The sequence below is a fragment of the Colobus angolensis genome, unplaced genomic scaffold (assembly GCF_000951035.1).
Source record: "Colobus angolensis palliatus isolate OR3802 unplaced genomic scaffold, Cang.pa_1.0 Scaffold24, whole genome shotgun sequence".
Taxonomy (NCBI): Eukaryota; Metazoa; Chordata; class Mammalia; order Primates; family Cercopithecidae; genus Colobus; species Colobus angolensis.
Window position 1 is genome coordinate 12921341 of NW_012115599.1, and position 23492 is coordinate 12944832.

The 23492-nt window shown below is 52.1% G+C and overlaps 1 protein-coding gene across 2 annotated transcripts in view; it reads right to left on the minus strand.

The window, feature by feature from the left end:
* The window catches only part of PACSIN1 (protein kinase C and casein kinase substrate in neurons 1), an 84746-nt gene that overhangs the window by 8302 nt on the left and 52952 nt on the right, over positions 1-23492 (minus strand). The window contains exons 1-2 of one of the 2 annotated variants that reach the window (XM_011945415.1): positions 11745-11941; positions 419-544 (exon numbers count right to left, since the gene is read on the minus strand). In XM_011945415.1, the coding sequence (XP_011800805.1) occupies positions 419-481 (63 nt within the window). In that variant the 5' untranslated portion in view covers positions 482-544; positions 11745-11941. Of the gene's footprint in view, positions 1-418; positions 545-11744; positions 11942-23492 lie in introns of those variants that run through there. The other variant, XM_011945414.1, reaches the window with a different exon arrangement.

The window sequence follows — 23492 nt, forward strand, 5'->3', positions numbered from 1 at the left end:
GGCCGCGCCTTAAGGGGCCCCGTGGGGCTCTGGGAGCTCACTCCCTCTCTCTGTGTCCAGCGCTTCACCCCTGCCCACCTCAGCATGGGGCGAGCGAGGGAAACAGGAACAGCTGGGAAAGGCTGTGCCGTACCTGCCTGATGGAAGTGCCAGAGTCACAAAGGGCCTGTTCCCACATTGTGAAATGCCACAGGCCCTCTCTGGGGGCAGCTGTGGGGAGGGAGGGGCCCCTGGCTCAGTGGGCAGTGCTCTTGGGCCACTTCATGGCTACCGCTGCCTGTTGGACACCCAGCGCTTTGGAGGGGCCTGGGGGACTGGGGAGTGGGGCCTGAGGTCATGGGGTGAGTAATAGGGGAGCCTGGCCTCCAAACAGCTAGGCTGTCTGGTCCCCAGAACCTGGAGATCATGAGAGCCTCACCTCCCAGAAGCTGTCGGTGGTCTCCTCTGGAGCCAGTGAGGCCTCATCGTAGGAGCCGGACATGGTGTAGTCGCAGGGGGATGGACAAGTGCGGAGCTGCGGTTAGCAGGCTCAGCTGCTCATGCACTGGGAGGGCAGGAGAGAGATCCATGGAGATGAGAGAAGGGCCTTCCACCCTTTGCCCCATTCCAGTCCTGGGTCCCCAACCCGATGGGATGGAGCTTCATGGGAGGAGGCTTGCATTAGGATGTCAGCTTCCTGTCCAGAAACTAGCTCACCAGACCTAGGGTAACCCCAACAGTCGCCCTGTAGCACCCTCATGCCCAACTCCCCATCCCTCCTCCTTCCCCCTCCCTCGAATCCATCCTCTAGCTCCAGTATGAGCACCTCCACTCAGAAGCCAGCCCCAGCCCCAGCCCCAGCCCCCAGAGCTGGTTCTGTCTCCTGGACTGTTGGAGCCCAGGCTCAGCGCCTCCTCAGTTATCTGAGCCCTGGGACCCTGTAAATGCCCTTCTGGCTGCCCTTGCTGCCAACCTCAGCAGCCCCCATTAGCTCCTTCCAAATCTCCTGGGAATCCCAATGTGTGACATCCTGGCCCACAGGTCACACCACCGAGATCTCACAGGTCACACCACCGAGATCTATGGGAGCATCTGGGGTGGCTGTGTCTGCCCTGGATCTGTCGGCAGGCATCACGGTTATCCAATCTAGGCCGTGCGCTGCCCCAGGGCCGAGGTGGGTACTCCCCTCCTCCCCTCCCCCAGCCAGGCCTCGCTGTTACCCCAGGCAAGAATGGCTCAGTAGTCAGGAGCCAGGACTCAGAGGGCCAGGGGCCTGGTTTTCAAAGAGGCAGCAGAGTCCAGGCTGGGCCTGGCCCGGCTATGAGCTGCCAGCCTCTAGCTGGATCCCGGCACTAGGGGACACTTCTTGCTTCTGCACTGCAGTCCCAGGACTATGAACCCTGACAGTGTGGATGCTCAGGGAGGGCTGGCCTCTGCAAGATTCAGCCCAACCTGGGGGTCCAGGGAACCCCCAGCCCTTACCAGCAGCTGGCTCTCAGGCTCAGGGCAGGGGCAATAACATGTAAGAATGGTTGGCTGAGGATGTCCCTTCCCCTAGGGTTCCCCATCTGTCCGGGGCCTGGGGCTCTTTCCCAGTAATAACCCCGTATTGCCTCTTGCACCCCTCAGGCATCTAAACATATTTTGTTCCCTCCCTTTTAGAAGAACCACAGACAGACTTTCCCATAAACTCACGCACAGTGGGGGTGGGTGAGAGGGAGTTCGGCTGGATTTCATCAAGGGACAAAGAAATGGGTCTGAATTTTTCTTTTCTTAACTTGGCACTTTTCACTTATAAAGCAGTACTTGCTTCACAAGGAACATTTTAAATTTAGATACAGAGAAGTAAAAAGCAGGGATGTTTAAGGAAGCATGGTCAGCCAGGTGAGCTAGGTATCCCTGGGGCCACAGTCCCTTCTAGAACCCTTAATGTCACACAGAACTCTGCCCCATCCCTGGTAATGCATAGCTGCCAGTGGGCTGGTGGGGGGTGGGCAGGAGTTGGGTGGAGGGTAGAGGCATTCCTTGTGGGAACAAAGGTAGAACCTGAGCCATTTGTCTCTCACCCACGGTAATGGGAAAGTAACTTAATACCATACAATTGTCATTGATACAATTATGGGGTACACACCCTTCACCCAGCAACACCACTTCTAGGAATTTACTTCCAGTCAGTCAGCCGGATGATGCACAAGATTATTTACTACAGTACTGCTTGTAAACACAAAAGGCTTGAAACAGCCCAAATACCTGTCCACAGAGGGCTGGGTCAGTAAGTTATGGTGCAGGCCTGTCTTGGAAGCTCTGCTCCTGAATGGAACTTTCCCCAGACCACATCACTAAAGCAAAAAGAGCAAGGTGTTGACCTGTGTGGCTGGGGAAAATACATAGGTAGGGAGTGTTTTGGCAGGACCACAAGAGAAACTGGTGATGGCGACCGTCTTCAGGGAATGGGGTGGCCAGGGTACGCAGTGGGAGGGAGACTTTTCTCTGTAGGTCCTTTCGTGCCCTTTCAATTTTGCCTCATGTGCATGAATTTTTTAATGTGCCTCGTGTGTATATTTTTGAAACCCTCCGGCCTGTGTTGGGGGAGAACTGAGGGAGCTGGGAACCAGGATGGAGGGTGCTGTCAGCATGGAGGGAAGGGACAGTGCAGCTGAGACCTAGTATGTCAGGCCAAAATGCCCGATGGCTGAGACCACTCTCCACCTCGTCCAGAAAAGGCCAGGCCCAAGGCTCTTGGAACTTGCTGGGGTCCACCCTTGGTGTTGGCAGGTAATGCGTCTCTCCAGCTTCCAACTGAGGGAGCATGCGTAGTGGAAACAGCTCCAACCTCGGGGTCCCTGCTCTGCTACCAACCTGCTGTGTGGCCATGGGCAATTCGCAGGCCTTTCTGGGCCTTGCTGGGAAATGAAGATGATATGACTGACTTAAGGATTAGATGAGGTGGTTAGTGTCCAGCCCATGGCAGACTCCAGGCCCTCCCAACTCCAGCCTCAGTTCTGACCCACACAGGGGTGGGCTCAGGAACAAGAGCCAGGAGACAGTGTGTGGGCCCCCGTATCATGTGGCTAGACACACGTTCCCACCCCGCCTCTGCCTCTTCCAAACTAGCCTCACACCCCCACCCTGGGGGCAGGCAGGAGGCTCAACTCTGGACAAATGCCATGTCCTTCTTGAAGGGCAGTCGGTACCTGCTGTCACGAAAAAGGCTGCATCTCTCACCATCAGAAAGGGATGTGGCTGGCACCTGGCACTCCCTGTGGGCAAACTCGACATGCTCTTAACCTTCCTCAACCTTTCAAAGGGGCACAAGGCCCATCTGCTTTCTCTCACCAGTGGCTGTGAGGCTAACTCAGCCCTGAAGACCCTTTAGTGTCTCAATAAGTGACAGCTGGCATTGATTGGGCACGTACCATTCACGTGTCGAATCTACCTCCTCTAATCCTCACCACAATCTGACCAGGCAGATTCTGCTGTCACCCCACACTGTAGCTGAGAATCCAGGGACTCAGGGATGTAACAGGGACAGAACTTGTCCAGGTACCAAGGGGAGAAGTGAGCCCAGGGCATCACAGCATCCATCCCTGCGTGATCTTATGATTTAAGGCTGTCACAGCAATGACAGTGGCCAGCAGGCAGTGAGGGCCGAATGTCCCACATACGGTGCACAGCACTGCATGTGGGAGCTCAATGAATAGACAACGGCCGTGTGACATGGGAACTGCTGTTACACTGAGCAGCGAAGTAACCTGCCAGAGGTTGCTAAGTGTGATGATTAATTTCAGGGGTCAGCTTGATGGGATTAGGGGATACCTGGAGAGCTGGTGAAGCATTATGTCTGGGTATGCCTGTGAGGGTGTTTCGGAAAGAGGCTGGCATTGCAATCAGTGGACTGAGGAAGGAAGATCTGCCCTCATGCCGTGTGGGCGGGCACCACCCAATCGGCTGAGGGCCCAGAGAGAAGGAAGAGGCAGAGGAAAGGTGAGTTCTGACTCTCTTCTGGAGCTGACATGCTCCTCCTGCCCCTGGACATCAGATCTCCAGGTTCTGTGGTCTTTGGACCCAGGGACTTTGCATGAGCAGCCCCTGAGGTCCTCAGGCCTTTGGCAGATTGAGAGTTACCCCACTGGCCCCCCAGTTCTCAGGCCTTTGGACTTGGAGCCATGGTGCTGGCCCACCTGGCTCAGCAGTTCACAGACGGCATAACATGGGACTTCTTCACAATCATGTGAGTCAGCTCCCCTAACAAATCCCCTCTCATCCATCCTTTTCTACCTACCTATCTATCCATCTGTCATCCATCCATCCATCCATCCACCCATCCATCCAAGTGGTTCTGTCTCTCTGGGGAGCCTAATACACACAGCCTGGGAAAGGTGCAACTGGGACTTGAGCCCAGCGTCCAGATCCAGAGCACACACTCCTGACCACCACACTATCATTACATAGAGAGGTGTTGATATTAACATTGGCTATCACTAGCTAGCGTTTACCGAGTGCCTACTGTGTGCTAGGTACTGCTCTAGATGCTTTATGTGTGCCTTATTTTCATTTACAGATGGGGAAACTGAGGCACAAAGTGATTAAAAGAGTGCACCCATGGCCTTTGAGACAGTAAACAGCAGAGCTGGGATTCAATCCTCACTCCAGCCAAAGCCCCTGCTGCATGGCCCCTGCTGAGCCTCATTCCCCGGGACCCCCGAGGGAGAGCAGAAGCAAGGCTTACTGAGCACTTCCTCAGGACAGGCCCTCGCACCCAGCACCTCATTCATTCTCGCAGCAGTCCTCACAGGCAGGGGCTTTCTCTTTTTCTTCCTGCGGAGACCAGCACTCAGAGAGGTAAACCAAGATCACACGGCTACAGGGTGGCAGAGTGAGGACTGACCCTGGGGCCTGTGCAGCACAAAGTAGGATTACAACCCAGACTCTGGAGCCAAATAACCTGGATTCGAACCCTGGCTCTCGCATGTATGGGCTGTGAGACTGCGTGGATCTCTTCCTCTTCCCAGGCCTCGGCGCCCTCATTGGTAAAATGGGCTGTTGCAAGGATTAAATGGAGCACTAGACCTCGGGCCACCGGACCACGCCTGACACACGGTGAGCTTTCCACAAGTGTTGGCACTCACTCGCCATCCACCACTGCCGTTGCCTGTAGTGGGGGCAACAGCTCCATCTCGGGGTAGCCCTCTCTTTCTGTGGAGCCAGGAAGGGTCTTGCCTTTCTTGTCCATGAGGATGATGCAGCCTGTGAAGTGCCGAACGGGGGGTGCAGGGCTCTGGAGCCAGCTCCCCCAACTACTACCAGTGAGATGTGGGCCAAGTCTGTAATGGAGGCCTCCTGACAAAGGAGCCCCAGGGTAAAAGCGTCTCTCCTCAGGCCCAGGCATCTCCTGACAGCTGCCTCTAGGAGAACCTGGAAGGCAGGGCCCTCAGCTGTGTTCCACCTACTCCTGGCTTGAGGAAGGGACAGAGGAATTAAGAGCATGAGCCCGGAGATGCCAGGCCTGGTGTGGTCCAAGGCGCTGTGTGGATTCCTACCTCAGTGGTCACCAACCACAGGCCTGGGAGTCACCCAGCTGCTCCCAGACACCAGCAGGTCCTGAGCCTCCACCTCCTGCCTGTTCTTGCCATATTATTCTCCACAGCCCTCGTCACCAGCAGACACGCCATCCACAGCACGGCATTCATCACATTGCATGTCCTCCTTCCCACAGGAATGTCACTCAGTCCGGTCAGCGGTGTTTATCTGTCTGGTTCTCTGCCGTATTCCCAGCATCCAGTGTAGTGTTGGCCACATAGTATGTGCGCAGTGCACTTTTGTTGAATTTTGTTGAATGAATGAGTGAATAAATGCCAAGGACTTTCTGAACATTCACTTAATAAACCGCAGAAATGATGAATTTTCTATCCCAGAGCCAGACACAGCTACCTGCACACAGTGGGCACCCAGCCAATGTTGACAATGATGATGATGACACAACCAGAGCCAGGAGCCAGGAGGAGGTCCCGAGTCCCACCCACCCTGTGTCTCCAGGCCGGGCTTCTCCTGGAGATCCCTTCCCTCCTCTTGGCCAGCCCTCAGGGCCCGGTTCCAGGGTCTCCTCTTCCCTATGGTCCCAGGACCATCCTGCCCTCAGCATGGCGCCCTCCGTCCTCAGGGGTGCTGCAGCACGCAGGCAGCATCGACGACACAGCAATTTTGAGTGCCTACTGTGTGCCATTGTGAGCACCTCCTCACACGCTTTATCTCCAAACCTCACAGCCCACTGAGATGGCTGTTGCCTTCCCTAGTCTACAGACGAGTACCTGAGTCTCAGAGAAGTTAGATAACTTGTCCAAGGTCACACAGCAGGGAGGAGTCAGAGCCAGACTCAGACCCAGGGATGGTCCTTCCCCTGCCCCTGCTCCCAGCTCTCTGTGGGTGTCACTCCAGCCCTCCTGGCCTAAGGCCTTCTCCCCTGCCCGGAACAGGCTCAGCTCAGGGATAGGGCCATGGAGAAACCAGAGCTGCCTGCTTCTCCCCCAGGGTCTCAGGTCCCACAGACATTCCCAGCAGTGCCCCCCAACCCACCCCTCGCCTCACCCAGAGATAGACCAACAGGCTCACAGCGCCCGGCCTGGGGCCACACAGGGCCTCTGAGCCATCTCTGGGAGCTGGGGCTCCGAATGCAGCAGGGATGATTCAAGGCAGCTGAGATGCACCGCGTCCACTAGAGCCTCTGCCCCTTTGCTCATGTCTCCCCATAACCCAGCCTAGAGCGTATGCCATCCTCCCTCCTGTCACTCACCCCTCACCCAGAAAAAGCCTGCTTCCCTTCAAGGGCCAGCTCAGTCCCTGTCCCTCCAGGAAGCCTTCCCCAAATACCGCAGCCCTCGCCTACCCCTCCCCTCATCTGACACCAACCCTGTGGTGCCATTCTTAGGCATGCTCTGCCCTAAACAGTCTTGCTGGTTCAGGAGTGGCAACCTGGTGTCCCAAAAAGTCGATTAGCACAATAGTTAACAGCACCAAGGGGCCAGACAGAATGTCTGGAGATGAGGTTCAAATCCCGGCTCTGCCACTGACCTTGGCAAGTTAGTTAAACTCTCTGTGCCTCAGTTTTCTCATCTGCAAAATGGAGGTGATGATAGCACCTACCCCATGGGATTGGTGCAGGAGGAAATGAGTGCACATAAGGTCCAGAGTTCACCTGCAGTATTATGGGTATTAACAGGTACAGAGTCTTCACGACAGGAGCCTCATCTCTCTGGATCACCTGGCTCCCCTTCTCCCCTCCTCAGCTAACACCCCCAGAGTCCTTCCACGACTGTTGGGCCTCACCTGGGACCTTCAGATATGCAGGTCCCCCATGAAAGGAAGATCTCAGGCCTGGCTTCCTCTTGCTTTCTCTTTGGGTCTGAAAACCAGTCCCCTGGACCTCCATCCCTTCTAACCTGGGGTGTTCCAGGCAGTCCCCAAGGGGCCTGCTCATTAGAAATGATGATCCCAAGGTGAGGAGGAAGGAGGAGGATGGAAACACAAATAGGGAGACTCAGGGAGGCAGAGCTCAAACCTTACTCAAGGTTGGAGGGCTCCAGAGAGGCCCAGGGCAGAGGGGACCAGGTGGGCTCATCCCAGCTAGGAAGGGACACAAGGCACCCCTTGGTGGTCCACCTGTGAGAACAGACAAGCCTCAGACACAGCCTCAGGCGCCCCAGCCTCTGTGGCTGGCCCCTCCTCCCTAGCCCACTCCTGGTCTGACCTTTCACCCTTCACCATCCCTGTGCTCTCCCTTCCTCCCCTGGCCACCCTCTTAAGAGCCCAGACCCTCTCTCTCTCCTCCCGAAAATCACCCCAAAAAGCCCACATCCCTCCACTGCTTTCAAGTCAAGTAGACAAGACACCATTTTGCACGCCCACATCTTTAGAAGGCCTCTAAGCCTGTTTCAGGTGGGGCAGGTTCATCAGGGAATAAGACCAGCCCTTCCCTCATGGAGCTTACACTCCAGCACAGGCAAAAAGCCAAGAAGCAAATATAATAAATATCACCACATTAGGTGGTGACAACAGTTCAGAGAAAACTCAGCCAGCGTGAGGGACAGGGCAAAGGGTAGTGGAGAGCCACTGGAAGGTGCTGTATGTATACCCCAGCTCCCCTGCCCTCCTGGACTGAGTCAAAGGTGTGTTCCCCAACTGGAGTGAGCTGAATTACCTGCAGTGGTACCTTGCTTGGTAAAGCACCCTGTTTTGGCCGCCTATTTCCCTGTCTCATTTCCCCAACCTCAGCGTTTCTGTGGGCCACCTCCTAAATGAATCATATCCTTGTCTTGGGGTTGGCTTCTGGGGGAGCCCACAGTGAGATGCCCACAGATGGGGAGGCAGGGGCAGGAGCTTGTTGGGAAGGCAGGGCCCCCTCCTGTCTGCTCTGGGGCATCTCTTTTCTCAAGACCAGTTAGCACACACTTGGCCGCTCTGCAGGGATGCGTCTGTCTGTCCTGTGCCCACTGCCTCTGTGGCTGCCTAGAGAGCAGGGGCCACACCGCCCCCTCTGTGGGCAGCACTCCTGGTGGGAGCGCAGCACGTTTTTGCAACACAGGGAACACAGGGATGAGTTCCAACCAGGAAGAAGGGGCCGTGGCCCTCCCACTTCAGTGGCTTGCGTTGGGGTGCCTGCGGCTCGCTCTCGTCCCGGGCCTGGCCTGGCAGAGCTGCTGTGGCCACAGCTGGAGTGGAGAAAAGGAAGACGTGCGGACCCAGGGCAGGCCCAGCGTCCTGTCTGACCCAATGTCCCTGAGGCAATGGCCCAGGTAGGCGGGCATCATCTTCCCCCGTGAGGACGGAATCATAGGCCCCCACGACAGCACAGACGCTGAGCCAGCCCCCAAGGGAGACACTCCTGGCTTTACACTGCAGCCCTGATTCTCAGGGTGCAGAGCTGGGCTATAGCAGTGAATAAGACAGAAAACTGCCTCCCTTGTGGGGCTGACATTATAGAGGGGCTGAGCAGGCAAGAAACGAGATAAATAAGTGGTAATCAAGGATGTTAGAAGGTGACACGGGCTGTGAAGGAAAGCAGGGCAGGGGAGGGGCAGGGAGGGACAGGGAGGGAAGATGGGGGAGAGGAGCGGTGCTTTTGTTTGCAGGATGGTCACAGAAGGTCATTCTGAGCAGGTGGCCTTGGAGCAAAGGCCTGAGGGAGATGGGGAGGGAGCCAGGCAGAACACTCAGGCAGCCTGAACAGCCCGTGCAAAGGCCCTGGGGCAGAAGCTGGCTGCCAGGGTTGAGGAGCAAGGGGGTCATGTGGCCTGTGCAGATGAGGGAACGGGAGGGGTGAGGCTGAAGAGGCTGAGGGAGGGGACTGGGGAGGGCCTTGTAGGTCAGAAGGAGGCCTTTAGCAGAGTGAGATGGAGCCACTGCAGGGTTTGGGAAGAGGTGGGATGTGATCTGGCTTCTGTTTTAAAGGATCTGTGGCTGCTGGGGGAAGAGCAAACCACGGTGAGGCAGAGTGGGCAGGGAAGCTCTAGGAGGTGGCTGCAGTCCCCCAGGTGAGGGAAGATGGGGGCTCAGAATAAGGAGGTAATGTTAGAAGGAGTGGGAAGAGGCTGGAGTCTGGAAGTGCTATGGCATTCCAGCCAATGGTTTGGATGTGATGGTGAGATGAGAAGTCAAGGATGGCTCCTGCCGGACCAGCTGGCAGACAGAGCTGCTGTTTGCGGAGCTGGGGATACTGGGGGAGGAACGGTGTTGGAGGGGATGGGAGCTCAGTTCTGGAGCCCTGAGATGCCCATGGACAGCCAGCTGGAGATACCTCCTCACCCTTGCCAGCTCCTGCATGGGGGTCAAGGGCAGTGAGGAGGGACCAGCCAGGAGCCAGATTGTTCCTGTGTCTCAGGCCCCAGCCTCTGCTGAGCTCTAGGCCTCTCAGTGCTCCTGGGGCCTCCCTCAAGCTCCCTTTCACATGAGAAGGTCTGCCGGGGGAGGTCAAGTCTCAATCCGGCTTCCAGGTGGGTGCCCTGGGCTGTGGGTGCGTTGTGTGCAATGAAGTGGGGCAGGGAAATGTGTCCCAGAAGCCCATCCTGGTGGACTCACTGCCCCAGAATCTAGTGGCAAGAATGTGGGAGAAAGACAGAGCAAGCACAGGCAGCCCCAAGCCAACCTGTGAAGCAGCAACCTGACAGGGAGGGGCCTGGGCCCAGAGGAGGCAGGCCAGGGGCGGGAGGTCAGGGCCAGGCCTGGGGGGCCTGCTGAGTGGACAGACACTCCTTCAGCTCTCACCCAAAGAACCTGCCCTCCAGGCCTCACCAGCCCCTGCTCCAGTGGAGGTGGGGGCAGTTGCTGACAGGCAACTGAGGCCAGCAGGCCCTGCTGCAGGAGGTGAGGCAGGGCAGATACCAGCTCCCACCCTGGTCGGGGAGGAGGAGAGCGCAGGGTTCGGAGGAGCAGGGGCAGGCAGTGTCAGTGCGCACAGGCGAATCTGCATCCCATTTCTGCCAGCCCGAGACCTGCCCTTCTTCCTCCTAGGCCCTTGATCCCAAAGTGGGAGCCCCCAAGTCCAGCACTCTGTGGATGTGCATCTAACGTTTGCAGAAATGAGCAGAGCCACACCAGCTTCTCAGTATGTATTCCCTTCCCCATCATGCGACCCCTCCTCAGCCCCTGCACCAGGCCCTCTGACTCGAGTGCCAGGAGAAGGGGTCACCCCACACTGTGGTCCAGCAAAAGACCCAGCTGGGCTCTCAGGGGATGCGGCAGAGAAAGCAGGTGGAGAAGGGCAGGACCTTAAGCACGCCCATAGTTGCACACATCAACCTTCTGCCCCCTCTCAGGCTAGCATCTCCTCCCTATGCCACCCAAGGAGGCTCAGCTTCATCCAGGGCAAACCTGGACCAGGTGTGCCCCACCTGTGCACTCCTGTGGGCCCCCTCCTGTCCCCTCCCTGCCCAGAGTCGGGACAGAGGGCCCAGCTCCTCCCCTGCACCCCACCCCGCCCCCTCCTGAGCAGCCGGCAGAGGCTCCTCCGCAGCAGGAGTCTGTCTCCAGGAGCACTGCAGCAGAGGGACAGAGAGCGCAGGAGGGAGGGCCACAGGCACTCTCACCCCATCAGAGGCCTGCTCCCTGGTGCCCCAACTTGGAGGCCCTGGGCTTGCTGGGGATGAGCACAGGGATTCTTTGGGAGATCAAGGGTTGGGGAGAGTTCACTAAGTCTCCTGAGAGAACGAGGAAGGGCAAGGGCCTGAGGATGGGGCAGGAGGTAGATGCCTCTGACCTGACCAGGGGGCTCTAAGCCCAGTGCCTGAGACCATCCAGGGCCAGCAGGGAGGCTCTGGCGTCATCCGGAGATCGTGGGAGGTGAGTCTGCTTATCCCAAACAGCCAGAGCCTAGCAGTGCCTTGAGTGGGACTGGGGCATCCTTACTCCTCCCTGCCCTCTGCCGCCTACCCTGTCTAGCTTCAGACTGTGGGTCCCTGGAGGCTCCAGCCTCCGTCGGCCTGCTGCCCCAAGGAGGGCGCATGGCTGCAAAGTCAGGACCTGTGGCGGTGGTGGAGACAAGAGGTATAGAGGAGGAAAGGCAACAGGGGCCAGTCCCCCGATGAGGAGGATCAAGGCTCTGACGAGACCTCTCAGGATGCTGGCTGCACCCCACAGCCCACTCCCCAGCTGGGTCCCTGGCCCAGCCCCTCCGGATGGCCTATTCGGCTCCTACCAGGTGCCGCCGGCAGGAAGGCAGGGCAGTCCCGTTCCCCACTCTCCACATAGCCTCTTCCAGCCATCGAAATGCCTACCTGGGCCCGTGTGGGCACCAAGCTGCGGGCAGGTAGGAGCTTACTGCCCCCGCTGGGCCAGGCCAGGGCCGGAGGGGCTGGCTGTCCTCCTTCTCCTCCGTGGTGGCGGGCGGAGAGGGGGCCTGGCGCCGGGCTGGGGGCTCTGTCCTCTAGGGTTCCCTCCACTGCTCACTCAGGAAGGCAGCAGCGCCAGAACTGCAGGAGCCAGCTCCCTCCACCGCTGCCTCCTCCCCACTCCCCCCTCCCGACCCGCCTCCTTCTCCAGCCACCCACCTCCTTCTGCTCGTTTCTATGGCAACTGGGCAATGCTCTGCACAGACAGCCTCCCTCCCATGTACAGCAGGGGACGCCCGCCTCCCGCACGGCGCCGCATCAACATGGGCACACACGCACGCACTTCACGGCCACAGACAGGCTGGTGGGTACACAGGCTCAGCCGCCACCCTCGCCTGGGGAGCCCCGCTCCATCCCCTTTCTTCCCTTTCTCCCCAAGATCACACCTCCCAACCGTCCTTCCAGACAGCTGCACATTTCCATGCACTTCGCTTGGGTCCTTAAAATCTCAGCGCATGCTGCTCTGTGAGGCATTTCTATTTGTTTAATCATTTATTCTCTCAGTTGATGAAAACTCAGAATTTTGAGTTTTTTCTAGGCCAGGCTGAGTGTGAGAGATGCTCATGCACAACCTCGTGCCATGAGACTTCATACCCATTTTACAGGTTGGAAGCTGAGGGCCACAGCAGTAAAAGAATTTGAGTGTCCAAGGTTCCTGGGCTAGCTGTCGGCACTGAGACCTTGTGATGCCAGTTCCGACGCTTCTCCCACAGGCCATGGCTGCCACACACCAGTCGGGCACACACAGGAGTGGCCCATACACACTCGTGTGTCCAGGCCACGTGCACCCCAACGACACACTTACAGATACAAACACCCATTACATATATTTGCACACATGCATTTCCACAAGTCTGTGTATCTTCCTACACACGCACCTATAACACACACACGTAACTGTGACACTAACATCAGCATATGCACATCTTGAAGACACGTGCACACACATCTACATGGATTCAGAACCTGTAACACACAAACCCTTCCTATACAAACTCAACGCGGCACACACAAGCCCTGATGCTAGCCTCATGGGCGGGGTTCAGTGATGGGAGTAGAAGTGTCAGGATCAAGGGGCTGAATAACGAGTGGCCTCCCAGGGGAGGATTTGCCTGTCTGCTCCGCCCCACCTGGGGATCAGGCACTAATCGGATCTTAGCAGTGTCTCGGCTCTGCTGTGAAGGGGAATGCGGTGGGGGTGGAGACCGGGCCCACCCTCCCTCTGTCTCATTCTGAAAATCCTCACTAGATCCCCCCTAGAGCCCCCTCAGCCTAGGGGGCTCACACATATCCCTCCTCACCCCTCTAGCATCGGTACTTGGAGTTATGACAGGGCACAGTGAAATGACTCTCCCCGAGAAGAGAATTCCAGGCTTCACACAGGCTTCTAGACTTCTGCCACCCCCCCAGGAGGGTGGTGGGTGGCAGGAGACCAGAGTGGGGACTGGGGCCCAGGACACACAGCATGCCCCACAGGACGTGCTGTCCCCAGCCCAGCACCACCGCAGGGCCTCGGGCAATGGTCACTGCAGCCCCTGTGCCCCAGGGTAATTCTCAGGAACCCCACGCTCCCCAGAGAGGGCAGATACAACAGAAAGGAACCAGAAGCCACCACAAATTAAGAGAAAGGCCCTCTTTTAATAATAATGATAGCTCCTCCGTATTCATCACTTCCAAGACCCTTCTCAATCACAAGGCTGCTGCTGGTGAAACTCAGACATAATTGCCTGACGCATCCCAGTATTAGAGATGTCAAGAGATAAGAGAAAAATCATCTCTGGATAGAGAAATGGGGCATTTTATCCATCCAACAGACACTGACTAGGCACCTACCATGTGTCAGAGATGGTTCTGGACACTGAGAAACAGCTGTGGGCAAAACAGAGTCCCTGCCCTTGAGGAGATAACGAGCTAGTGGGTTCCCAGAAAGCCTGGGCCTGTCTCAGGGGCTCTCCTGCAGTCTTTGGCTGTCACAGGGCCTTGCATGGTGAGGCTACTGGACTCATTAGGAAATAGGCTCTGAGAGATTGAGCAGTTTGTCCTCAATGACAAACGCAAACAGTGGCTAGGCTGGGATTCGAGCCGCGGCCTACCAAGCCTTTTCCAGTGCCTCACGTTGATTCCATTAAGATCTGATTGGGAAACATGGCACCAGCCACTCAGTTTCTAAAAGTTTCATAGCCAAGTTCACTTCTATCCTTAGATTAAAGGCAGGATGAGACCATAAGTACTTGAAGTCCCAATCAAGTGGTGGGCACAAGGACCCCACAATCAACCTCAGAAGTGACTTCCAGCCTTGCCTTCCTTGGGCCAGAAGTCTGATGTCAGCCATCCCCAGGCCTGGAGGTCCTTGGCAGGGAGTTCAGGTCAAGGCCTAGGCCAGGAGGGTGGGGACTCCCAGTGCCCAAGAGCAGAGGCTTCCTAGAGAGTGAGGAGGCCTCAGCTGGGGGATAGGGAGGGATTGAGTTCCCAGGTGCTGTAAGCAGAGCCCCCTGCCCACCTGCCGGCCCCCAGCCCTGGATCATCTTTCTCCTAAAGAGCTGGGCTCCATCCAAGGATACCAAAGACAGCTGCCCTCCCACCCACCCCTTGTCAGCCTGATCCGGCCCCATCTGCTGCCTAGCAGACCCCACGTCCTGTCCTCCCACACTCACGGATTCCAGACAGGCCCTGTGGAAGAAGCTGACCCCTTCTGTCTCCCCCTCCTTCCCCAGCCCAGAGAGGATCCACCCTCACCCCACCCCCACTGTCAGCCTAATCTGGCCCCATCTGCTACTGGGAATGAAGGCCCTCTACTCTCCCACTTGCAGGTCCCACACTGGCCCAGGGACACCCCCTACATTATGTATACACACACACACACACACACACACACACACACACACATGCATACACACACACGTACACGCACACACACTCCATGCCCAGCCTCAGCTCCTGTTCCTGAACCTTAGCCATGTTCCTGTCCCACAGGTGAGATCAGAGGAGGCTGCCTGGCCCACACCACAAGGCAGCGGCCCTCATGCCCCAGGGAGATGCCTACTCCTTCTGTCAACCCCCTCCTTGCCTCCTTATCCAGCTCCCCAAAAGCATTCATTGCCCCCTCTCCCTAGCTCGGCACAGTTATCCCACGTGTTCCCCAGAGCCAGGGAAAATGCAATCAGTGCTCATTAGCTGCTGCTTTGCATCTCATCTGCATAATATTCCCATGACTGTCAAAATGCCAGAATCCTCCCCAACCCCAGCCCACAACAGGGAGGGCTGGCCAGCTCTAGAGAAAGAAAATGGAAAGGCTTTACTGGGATTCTGTGTAGGCAGCTAAGCACGTGGGGTGGGTACTTGGGAGGGGGAAGATCGGGGGAGAAAATGTCCAGTGGCCCTGGCAGGCAACAAATATTACAATCACTGAGTCCCTGCTACATCTGGGCACTGTGCATGGTGCTTTATACCGTATCCACTGTTTTTTCACAATGAGCCATTTTACAGGTGTGGAAACTGAGGCTCCGGGCAGTTAAGGCCTGGCTATCCAAGGCCCAGCGGCCTGTGCACCACCTGGAAGCTGGTCAGAAATGCAGCATTTCAGGTCCCACCCCAGACTTCCCGCATCAGAATCTGCATTTTCACAAGATCCGAGGTGATCAGAGTGTGAGACTTCTAGGTTAAGGGGCTGGTCCCATACTGGAATACACAGCTGCAAGATGAAGCTGGTGTCAGTACTGAGGTGTCTGACTAAATCCCATGCTAGTTTCTTCGTGCATTTAACAAGCATTTCCTGACTGCAGCTATGTGCAACACTGCTCTAGGGTGGAGCGCGGTAGATAAACAGACGACGTCCATGACCTCAGGGAGATTTCATGCCAAAGGGAGACACATCATAAATAAATATGTTCAAATGGTGAGCAGTGCTACTAAGACAATTAATGTGGGCTGTGTGCAATGGCTCACGCCAGTAATCCCAACATTTTGGGAGGCCGAGGCGGGCAGAGTGCCTGAGTTCAGGAGTTCGCGACCAGCCTGGGCAACACGCAGAAACCATGTCTCTACTAAAATACAAAAAATTAGCCAGGCGTGGTGGCGTGCACCTGTAGTCCTAGCTACTCGGGAGACTGAGGCAGGAGAATTGCCTGAACCCAGGAGGCAGAGGTTGCAGTGAGCCTAGATCGCACCACTGCACTCCAACTCGGGTGAGAGTGAGACTCTGTCTCAAAATAATAATAACAATAATAATAATATTAATAATGTGGGTTAAAGAGACAGAGAGTATGAGGCAGGAACATTTTAGAATCCCCCTTTGAAGAGATGACATTTGAACAGAGATCTAAATAAAGGGAGAAAGGGAGGTATGTGACGATTTGAAGGAAGAGTATTTCTGGCAGAGGGAACAGCAAGGGCAAATGTCCTACAGGTGGGAGTAAGCTGAGCACAATGAAAGCAGCCCTCAGCTGAATGGTTGGATGGGTGGATGGGAGGATGGATGAATGGATGGTAGGTAGAGCAAACCAGACAGAGAGAGGTGGCAAACGAGGTAGTGATAAAGAAGAGGCAGGCAGGGGCTGGCTCCCAGAGGGCCTTGTAGGCCATGGTGAGGACTCTGAATTTTATTCTAAGTATGAAGGGAAGCCATTGGTACTTTTGAGCAAGGGGAGAAAGGGATCTAAATTATATTTTCAGAAGATCACAGTGGTTTTTACATGGAGAAGTGATTAGAAGGAGACCAGAGCTGAGGCGAGGAGACCAGTTAGGAAGCTTTTGAAATATTTAGTGCTAATAGCCATGAAAACGCATGTCCAAGAATGCTCATAGAAACTTCATTCTTAATATCTCCAAATTGGAAGCAACCCAAATGCCCACCCACAGAGGGGTTGACAAACAAATTGTGCAGTTTACTGCATGTAGTTGAGGTAGTTTGCGGTGTAGGATTTCACTGTATAAATTCTACTGTGTGGTTTGTTCACATAGTGAAATACTACACAGCAATGAAAAAAATCCCACTACACATAATCACATGGATAAATCTCAAGACATCATGCTGAATCTGTACACTAATAACAAAGAATTTCTGACAAATTCTGAAAGTTTTCTAAAATTTCTGAATTTCTGAAAAAAATTTAAGAAACCAATTCTATTTATAACATCAAAAAGAATAAAATACTTAGGAATAAAGTTAACCTAGGAGATGAAATACCTGTAAACTGAAAACTATAAAATATTAATGAAAGAAATTAAAGAAGACACAAATAAACAAAAACATCTCATGTTCATGGATTGGAAGACTTAATACTCTTTACTTATTATTTTTTTTTTTTTAGAGACGGAGTCTCACTCTGTCACCCGGGTTGGAGTGCAGTGGCACAATCTTGGCTCATTACAAGCTCTGCCTCCCGGGTTCCCGCCATTCTCCTGCCTCAGCCTCCTGAATAGCTGGGACTACAGGCACCCGCCACTGGTTTCACTATGTTAGCCAGGATGGTCTCAATCTCCTGACCTCGTGATCCACCTGCCTCAGCCTCCCAAAGTGCTGGGATTACAGGTGTGAGCCACCACACCCGACCCTTATTATTCTTAAAATATCCATACTACCCCAAGCAATCTACAGATTCAATGTAATCCCTCTTAAAATCTTAATGGCATTTGGATAGCAATAGAAAAACAAAAAATCCTAAAATCATAGGAACCACAAAGACCCCCAAAATAGCCAAAAAAATATTGAGAAGAACCAAGCTGGAGGCCCCATACTTCCTGATTTCAACACATATTACTAAGCTACAGTAATTAAAACAGTATGGTACTGTCATGAAGACAGCCATATATGCATATTATGGTCACCAGCAATAAATAAATAAATAAAGACATACAGACCAATGGAACAGAATGAAGAGCCCAGAAATAAACCCACACATATATGGTCAACAGATCTTCAGTGAGGGTGCCAAGCATACACAGTGGGGAAATGATAGGAAGGATAGTTCTTCTTCAACAAATGGTGATGGGAAAACTGCTTTCTACATGCAAAAGGATGAAACTGAATCATTATCTTACACCATAGACAAAAATCAGCTCGAAGTAGACTAAAAACTTAAACATAAAACCAGAAACCATAAAATTCCTAGAAGAAAACATAGGAAAAAATTTCAGGACATTGACCTTGGCAATGATTTCTTAGATCTGACACCAAAAGCACAGGCAACAAAAACAAAAATAGACAAATAGGACTACCTATCAAACTAAAAAGCCTAAGCACTGCAAAGGAAAAAGCAGAGTGAAAATGTAACCTGCTGAATGGGAAAAAAAAATTGCAAACCACATATCTAACAAGGGACTAGGATCCAAAATATATAAGAAGCTCCTGTAACTTGATAGCTTAAAAAAATTTAAAAATGAGCAAAGAGCTTGAACACACATTTCTCCAAAGAAGGCAGACAAATGACCAACTGGTATATTTAAAAATGCTCAGGCGGAGCCGGGCGCAGTGGCTCAGGCCTGTAATCCCAGCACTTTGGGAGGCCAAGGCGGGCGGATCACGAGGTCAGGAGATCACGACCATCCTGGCTAACATGGTGAAACCCCGTCTCTACTAAAAATACAAAAAATTAACCTGGCGTGGTGGCGGGCGCCTGTAGCCCCAGCTACTCGGGAGGCTGAGGCAGGAGAATGGCGTGAAGCCGGGAGGCGGAGCTTGCAGTGAGCCGAGATGGCGCCACTGCACTCCAGCCTGGGCAACAGAGCGAGACTCCGTCTCAAAAAAAATAAAAATAAAAATAAAAATAAAAAAAGCTCAGCCGGGCGTGGTAGCTCACGCTTGTAATCCCAGCACTTTGGGAGGCCGAGGCATGGCAGATCACGAGGGCAGGAGATGGAGAACATCCAGCTAACACGGTGAAACCCCGTCTCTACTAAAATACAAAAAATTAGCCGGGCGTGGTGGCGGGTCCCAGCTACTCGCGAGGCTGAGGCAAGAGAATGGCGTGAACCCGGGAGGCGGAGCTTGCAGTGAGCTGAGATCGCGCCACTGCACTCTAGCCTGGGCGACAAAGCGACACTCTGTCTCAAAAACAAAACAAAAAAAATTCCAAAAAAAAAAAAAAGCTCAACATCACTAATCGTTGTGGAAAGGCAAATCAAAACCACAATGAGGTATCACCTCATACCTGTCAGGATGGCCATTATTTTAAAAGTGTTATTATAATAAAATAACAAGTGTTGGCAAGGATGTGGATAAATTTGAACACTTGTGCATTGTTGATAGGAATGTGTAATGGTGCAGCTGCTATAAAAAACAGTATGAAGGTTTTTCAAAAAATTAAAAATAGGCTGGGCATGGTGACTCACGCCTCTAATCCCAGCATTTTGAATGGCAGAGGCAAGAAGATTGCTTGAGCTCAGGAGTTCAAGATCAGCCTGGACAACATAATGAGACCTCATCTCTACTAAAAATAAAAATAAAAATAAATATAAAGAAAACTTAAAAAATAACTACTGCCAGGCATGGTTGCTCACACCTGTAATCCCAGCACTTTGGAAGGCCGAGGTGGTGGATCATCTGAGGTCAGGAGTTCAAGACCAGCCTGGCCAACATGGTGAAACCCCATCTCTACTAAAAATAGAAAAAAATGGCCAGGTGTAGTGGCACATGTCTGTAATCCTAGCTAATTGGGAGGCTGAGGCAGGCGAATTGCTTGAACCCGGGAGGTAGAGGTTGCAGTGAGCTGAGATCGTGTCATTGCACTCCAGCTTGGGCAACAAGAGCGAAACTCCATTTCAAGAAAAAAAAAAAAAAGAACTACCATATGATCCATCAATACCACTTCTGGGTATTTATCCAAAAGAATTGAAATCAGGGTCTCAAAGACAAATTTGTACTGCTATGTTCATCACAGCATTACTCACAATAGCCAAGATATGGAAACAATCTAAATGTCCATCAATGGATGAATGGATAAAGAAAATGTGGTATATACACACAGTGGAATAGTATTTAGCCTTAAAAAAGGAAATCCTATCTCATGCCACAAAATGGGTGAACCTTGAGGATATTATGATAACTTAAATAAGCCAGTCATAGAAGGACAAATACTGCATTATTCCACTTATTTGAGGTATCTAAAGTAGTCAAATCCATAGAAACAGGAAGGAGAATGGTGGTTGCCAGGGGCCGAGGGGAGGAAGAAATGGGGAGTTGCTATTCAATGGATATAAAGCTTCATCTTTGCAAAATGAAAAAGTTCTAGAGATCTGTTGCACGACATTGGGCCTATAGTTAATACTGTACATTTAAGATTTTGTTAGAAGGGTAGATCTCATGTTATGTGGGTTTTTTTTTTTACCACAATAAAAGTTTTTTTGAAAAGACATCATGCCAAGCAAGAGAAGCCAAACTTAAAAGAGCACACACAGTAGATTCTATTTATGTGAAGCTCAAGAATAGATGAATCTGGACTTCTGATTCTGAACAAGATGGAGTAGACACACTTCTCCCCATTCCTCCTGCTAAAGCCACCCCTATATATAAAACAAACAGAAGAAGACTCTAAAAGGTAGAGAGAAGGCAGACTGACTAGAGACCTCAGGAGCAAACAGTGACAGAGCAGTGAGTTCCCTGGGTTTTCTTTGTGCCCAATATATGCCAGATTTGGAGGTGGAAGAAATCAGCAACCCAGAAATACCAATAAACATAGACAAAAACAGCCCCAAGAAAAAACCTGCTCTTTGCTTCCTGCTGATGGGTCTAAAACATAATAAAAAAGAACAAAACAAAAATAAAAAAGAGGAAAACCTGCTCTCTTTAGCCAAAGGATCAGCAGAGACCCAGCCTAGCAAGATAAAAACCTTTAAAACAATGACCTCCCTACTCTAGCCAAACACCATGGAAGAAACTACAGCCCCAGGCCCATGCTCCCCTGTGAGGAAAGGCCGGGTGGGGAGCCTTTCCTGGCCATAACTAGGAGCCCCATCCCCCACCGCCAGGGCAATAACAGTGCAGAATGAGGGAGAGCCAGGACTTCCACTCCACCCAGCAATAACAGGGTGCCCTCCCTCTCCATGCTGGGTTGACTTTCACCCCCACCCAAGAGTAATCAGGTGGGTGGAGACCACATAGGAGCAGTAACAAGGCACCCTCCCTTCCCATGCAGGGAAGGATCATTGAAGCCAGACCTCCCACCACTGCCCAGAAGTAAGGAGGTACCCCTGACCCCCACCAGGGTGTCAACCAAGGTCAAGTAGGGGACCTGGACTTCTACCCCCACCTGGCATTAATAAAGCCCAGGGTTAAAGGAGGCCTGCTGAAACAGATTACAAGAGGATCCAGCATCTCATAACATAATACTCCAAATGTCCAGGATATAATACAAAAATAATTTGTGGCCATGAGCAATGGCTCACGCCTGCAATTCTAGCACTTTGGGAGACCACGGCAGGAGGATCGCTTGAGGCCAGGAGTTTGAGACCAGCCTGGGCAACATAGTGAGACCCTGTCTCTACAAAATGAAAAAATTAGCCTGGCATAGTGGTGCATGCCTGCAGTCCCAGATACTTAAAAGCTTAGGTGGGAGGATTGCTTGTGCCCAGCAGGTTGAGGCAGCAATAAATTGTGATTGTGCCATTGCACTCCAGCCTGGGCAACAGAGCAAGACTATCTCAAAAAAATAAAAAAGGAAAAACTTTTGTCACACCAAGAACCAGGAAAATCTCAAATTTAATGAGTAAAGGCAACCAACAATGCCAACAACACCAAGACACAAATACTGGAATTATCTGAGAAGGATTTTAAAGCTGCCATCTCAAAAATGCTTTGGCAAGCAGTTATGAACATGTTTGAAACAAATGAAAAATAGAAAGCCCAAGCAAATAAATAGACACTACAAAGAAGAACCAAATTGATAGAATTTTAGAAAGCTGACTGGAGGGGCTCATCATCCAGTGAGCTTTGTAAATAGAATGGAAGCTGGGTGTGTTGCCTCACGCCTGTAATCCCAGCACTTTGGAAGTCCAAGGCAGGCAGATTGTTTGAGGGCAGGAGTTCGAGACCAGCCTGGGCAACATGGTGAAACCCCATCTCTACTAAAATTACAAAAATTAGCCAAGCACGTTGGTGCACACCTGTAATCCCAGCTACCAGGGAGGCTGAGGTACAAAAATCCCTTGAACCAGGGAGGCAGAGGTTGCAGTGAGCTGAGATTGTGCCACTGTACTCCAGCCTGGCGGGTGACAGAGTGAGACTTCATCTCAAAAGAAAAAAAATAGTACGGAGGTAAGAGATAAAAAAAAGTCATTGAATTTGAAGAGAGAACAATAGAAATTACTCAATCTGAACAACAGAGACAAAATAGACAAAAAAAAAAAAAGAAAAGAAAAGAAAAGAAAAAGAAAAGGACAGAACCTCAGGAACCTGTGGAACTAAAATAGAAGCTCTGACATTCATGTTTTTAGAGTCCAAGAGGAAGCGGAGAAAAAGTGGGGGCTGAAAAAATATTCAAAGAAATAGTAGCTGAAAACAATCCTGAACTTGGCAAAAGACAAACAATGGATTTAAGAAGTTAAGTGAACTCCAAAGAGGTAAAATCCCAAGAAATCCACTCCAAGGCACGTCATGGTCAAACTCTTGAAAACTAAAGACAATGAAAAAATCTTGAAAGCAGAGAGAGAGAGAGAAATGACACTTTATTTAAAAGGGAAAAACAGGCCGAGCAACATAGCAAGACACTATCTCTACAAAAAAAAGTTTTTTAAATCAACTGAGTGTGGTGGCATGCACTTGTAGTCCTGACTATTTGGGAGGCTGAGGCCTCCTGGGCCCAAGGATTACTTGAGCCCAGGAGTTCAAGGCTTCAGTGAACTATGATTATGCCACGACACTCCAACAGAGTGATACCTTATTCCTAAAAAAAAATCTAAAAATAAAAAAAAGTACAAGGAAAAAACAAATTACAGCAGATTTTTTTTTTAACTCAGAAACCATAGAAGCCAGAAAGAAGTGGCAAAACAGTTTTCAAGTGCTGAAAGAAAAGAACTGCCAGCCCAGAGCCATATATCCAGAGAAAGTATCCTTCAGGAATGAAGGAAAATCAAGGTATTCTCAGATAAATAAAAACTAAGAGAATTTTTTGTTAGCAGACCTACTCTAAAATAATAGTTAAAGAAAGTTCTTGAAACTGAAAGGAAAGATAAAAGAAAGAATCCTCCTGGAACATTGGGGAGGAGGAAAGAAAAATGGAAAGAGTAAAAATAGGGGTAAATATGATCAACTTTCCTTCTCTTGAGCTTTCTAAATTATGTTTGAGGGTTGAAGCAAAAATTATAACATTGTGGCCGGGCGTGGTGGCTCACACCTGTAATCCCAGCACTTGGGGAGCCCGAGGCAGGTGGATCACTTGAGGTCAGGAGTTCAAGATCAGCCAAGCCAACATGGCAAAACCTTGTCTCTACTAAAAATACAAAAATTATCTGGGCACGGTGTTGGGCACCTATAATCCTAGCTACTCGGGAGGCTGAGGCAGGAGAATTGCTTGAACCCAGAGGCAGAGGTTGCAGTGAGCCTATATTGCACCACGGCACTCCAGCCTGGGTGACAAGAGCAAACTCCGTTTAAAAAAAAAAAAAAAAAAGGGCGCGGTGGCTCAAGCCTGTAATCCCAGC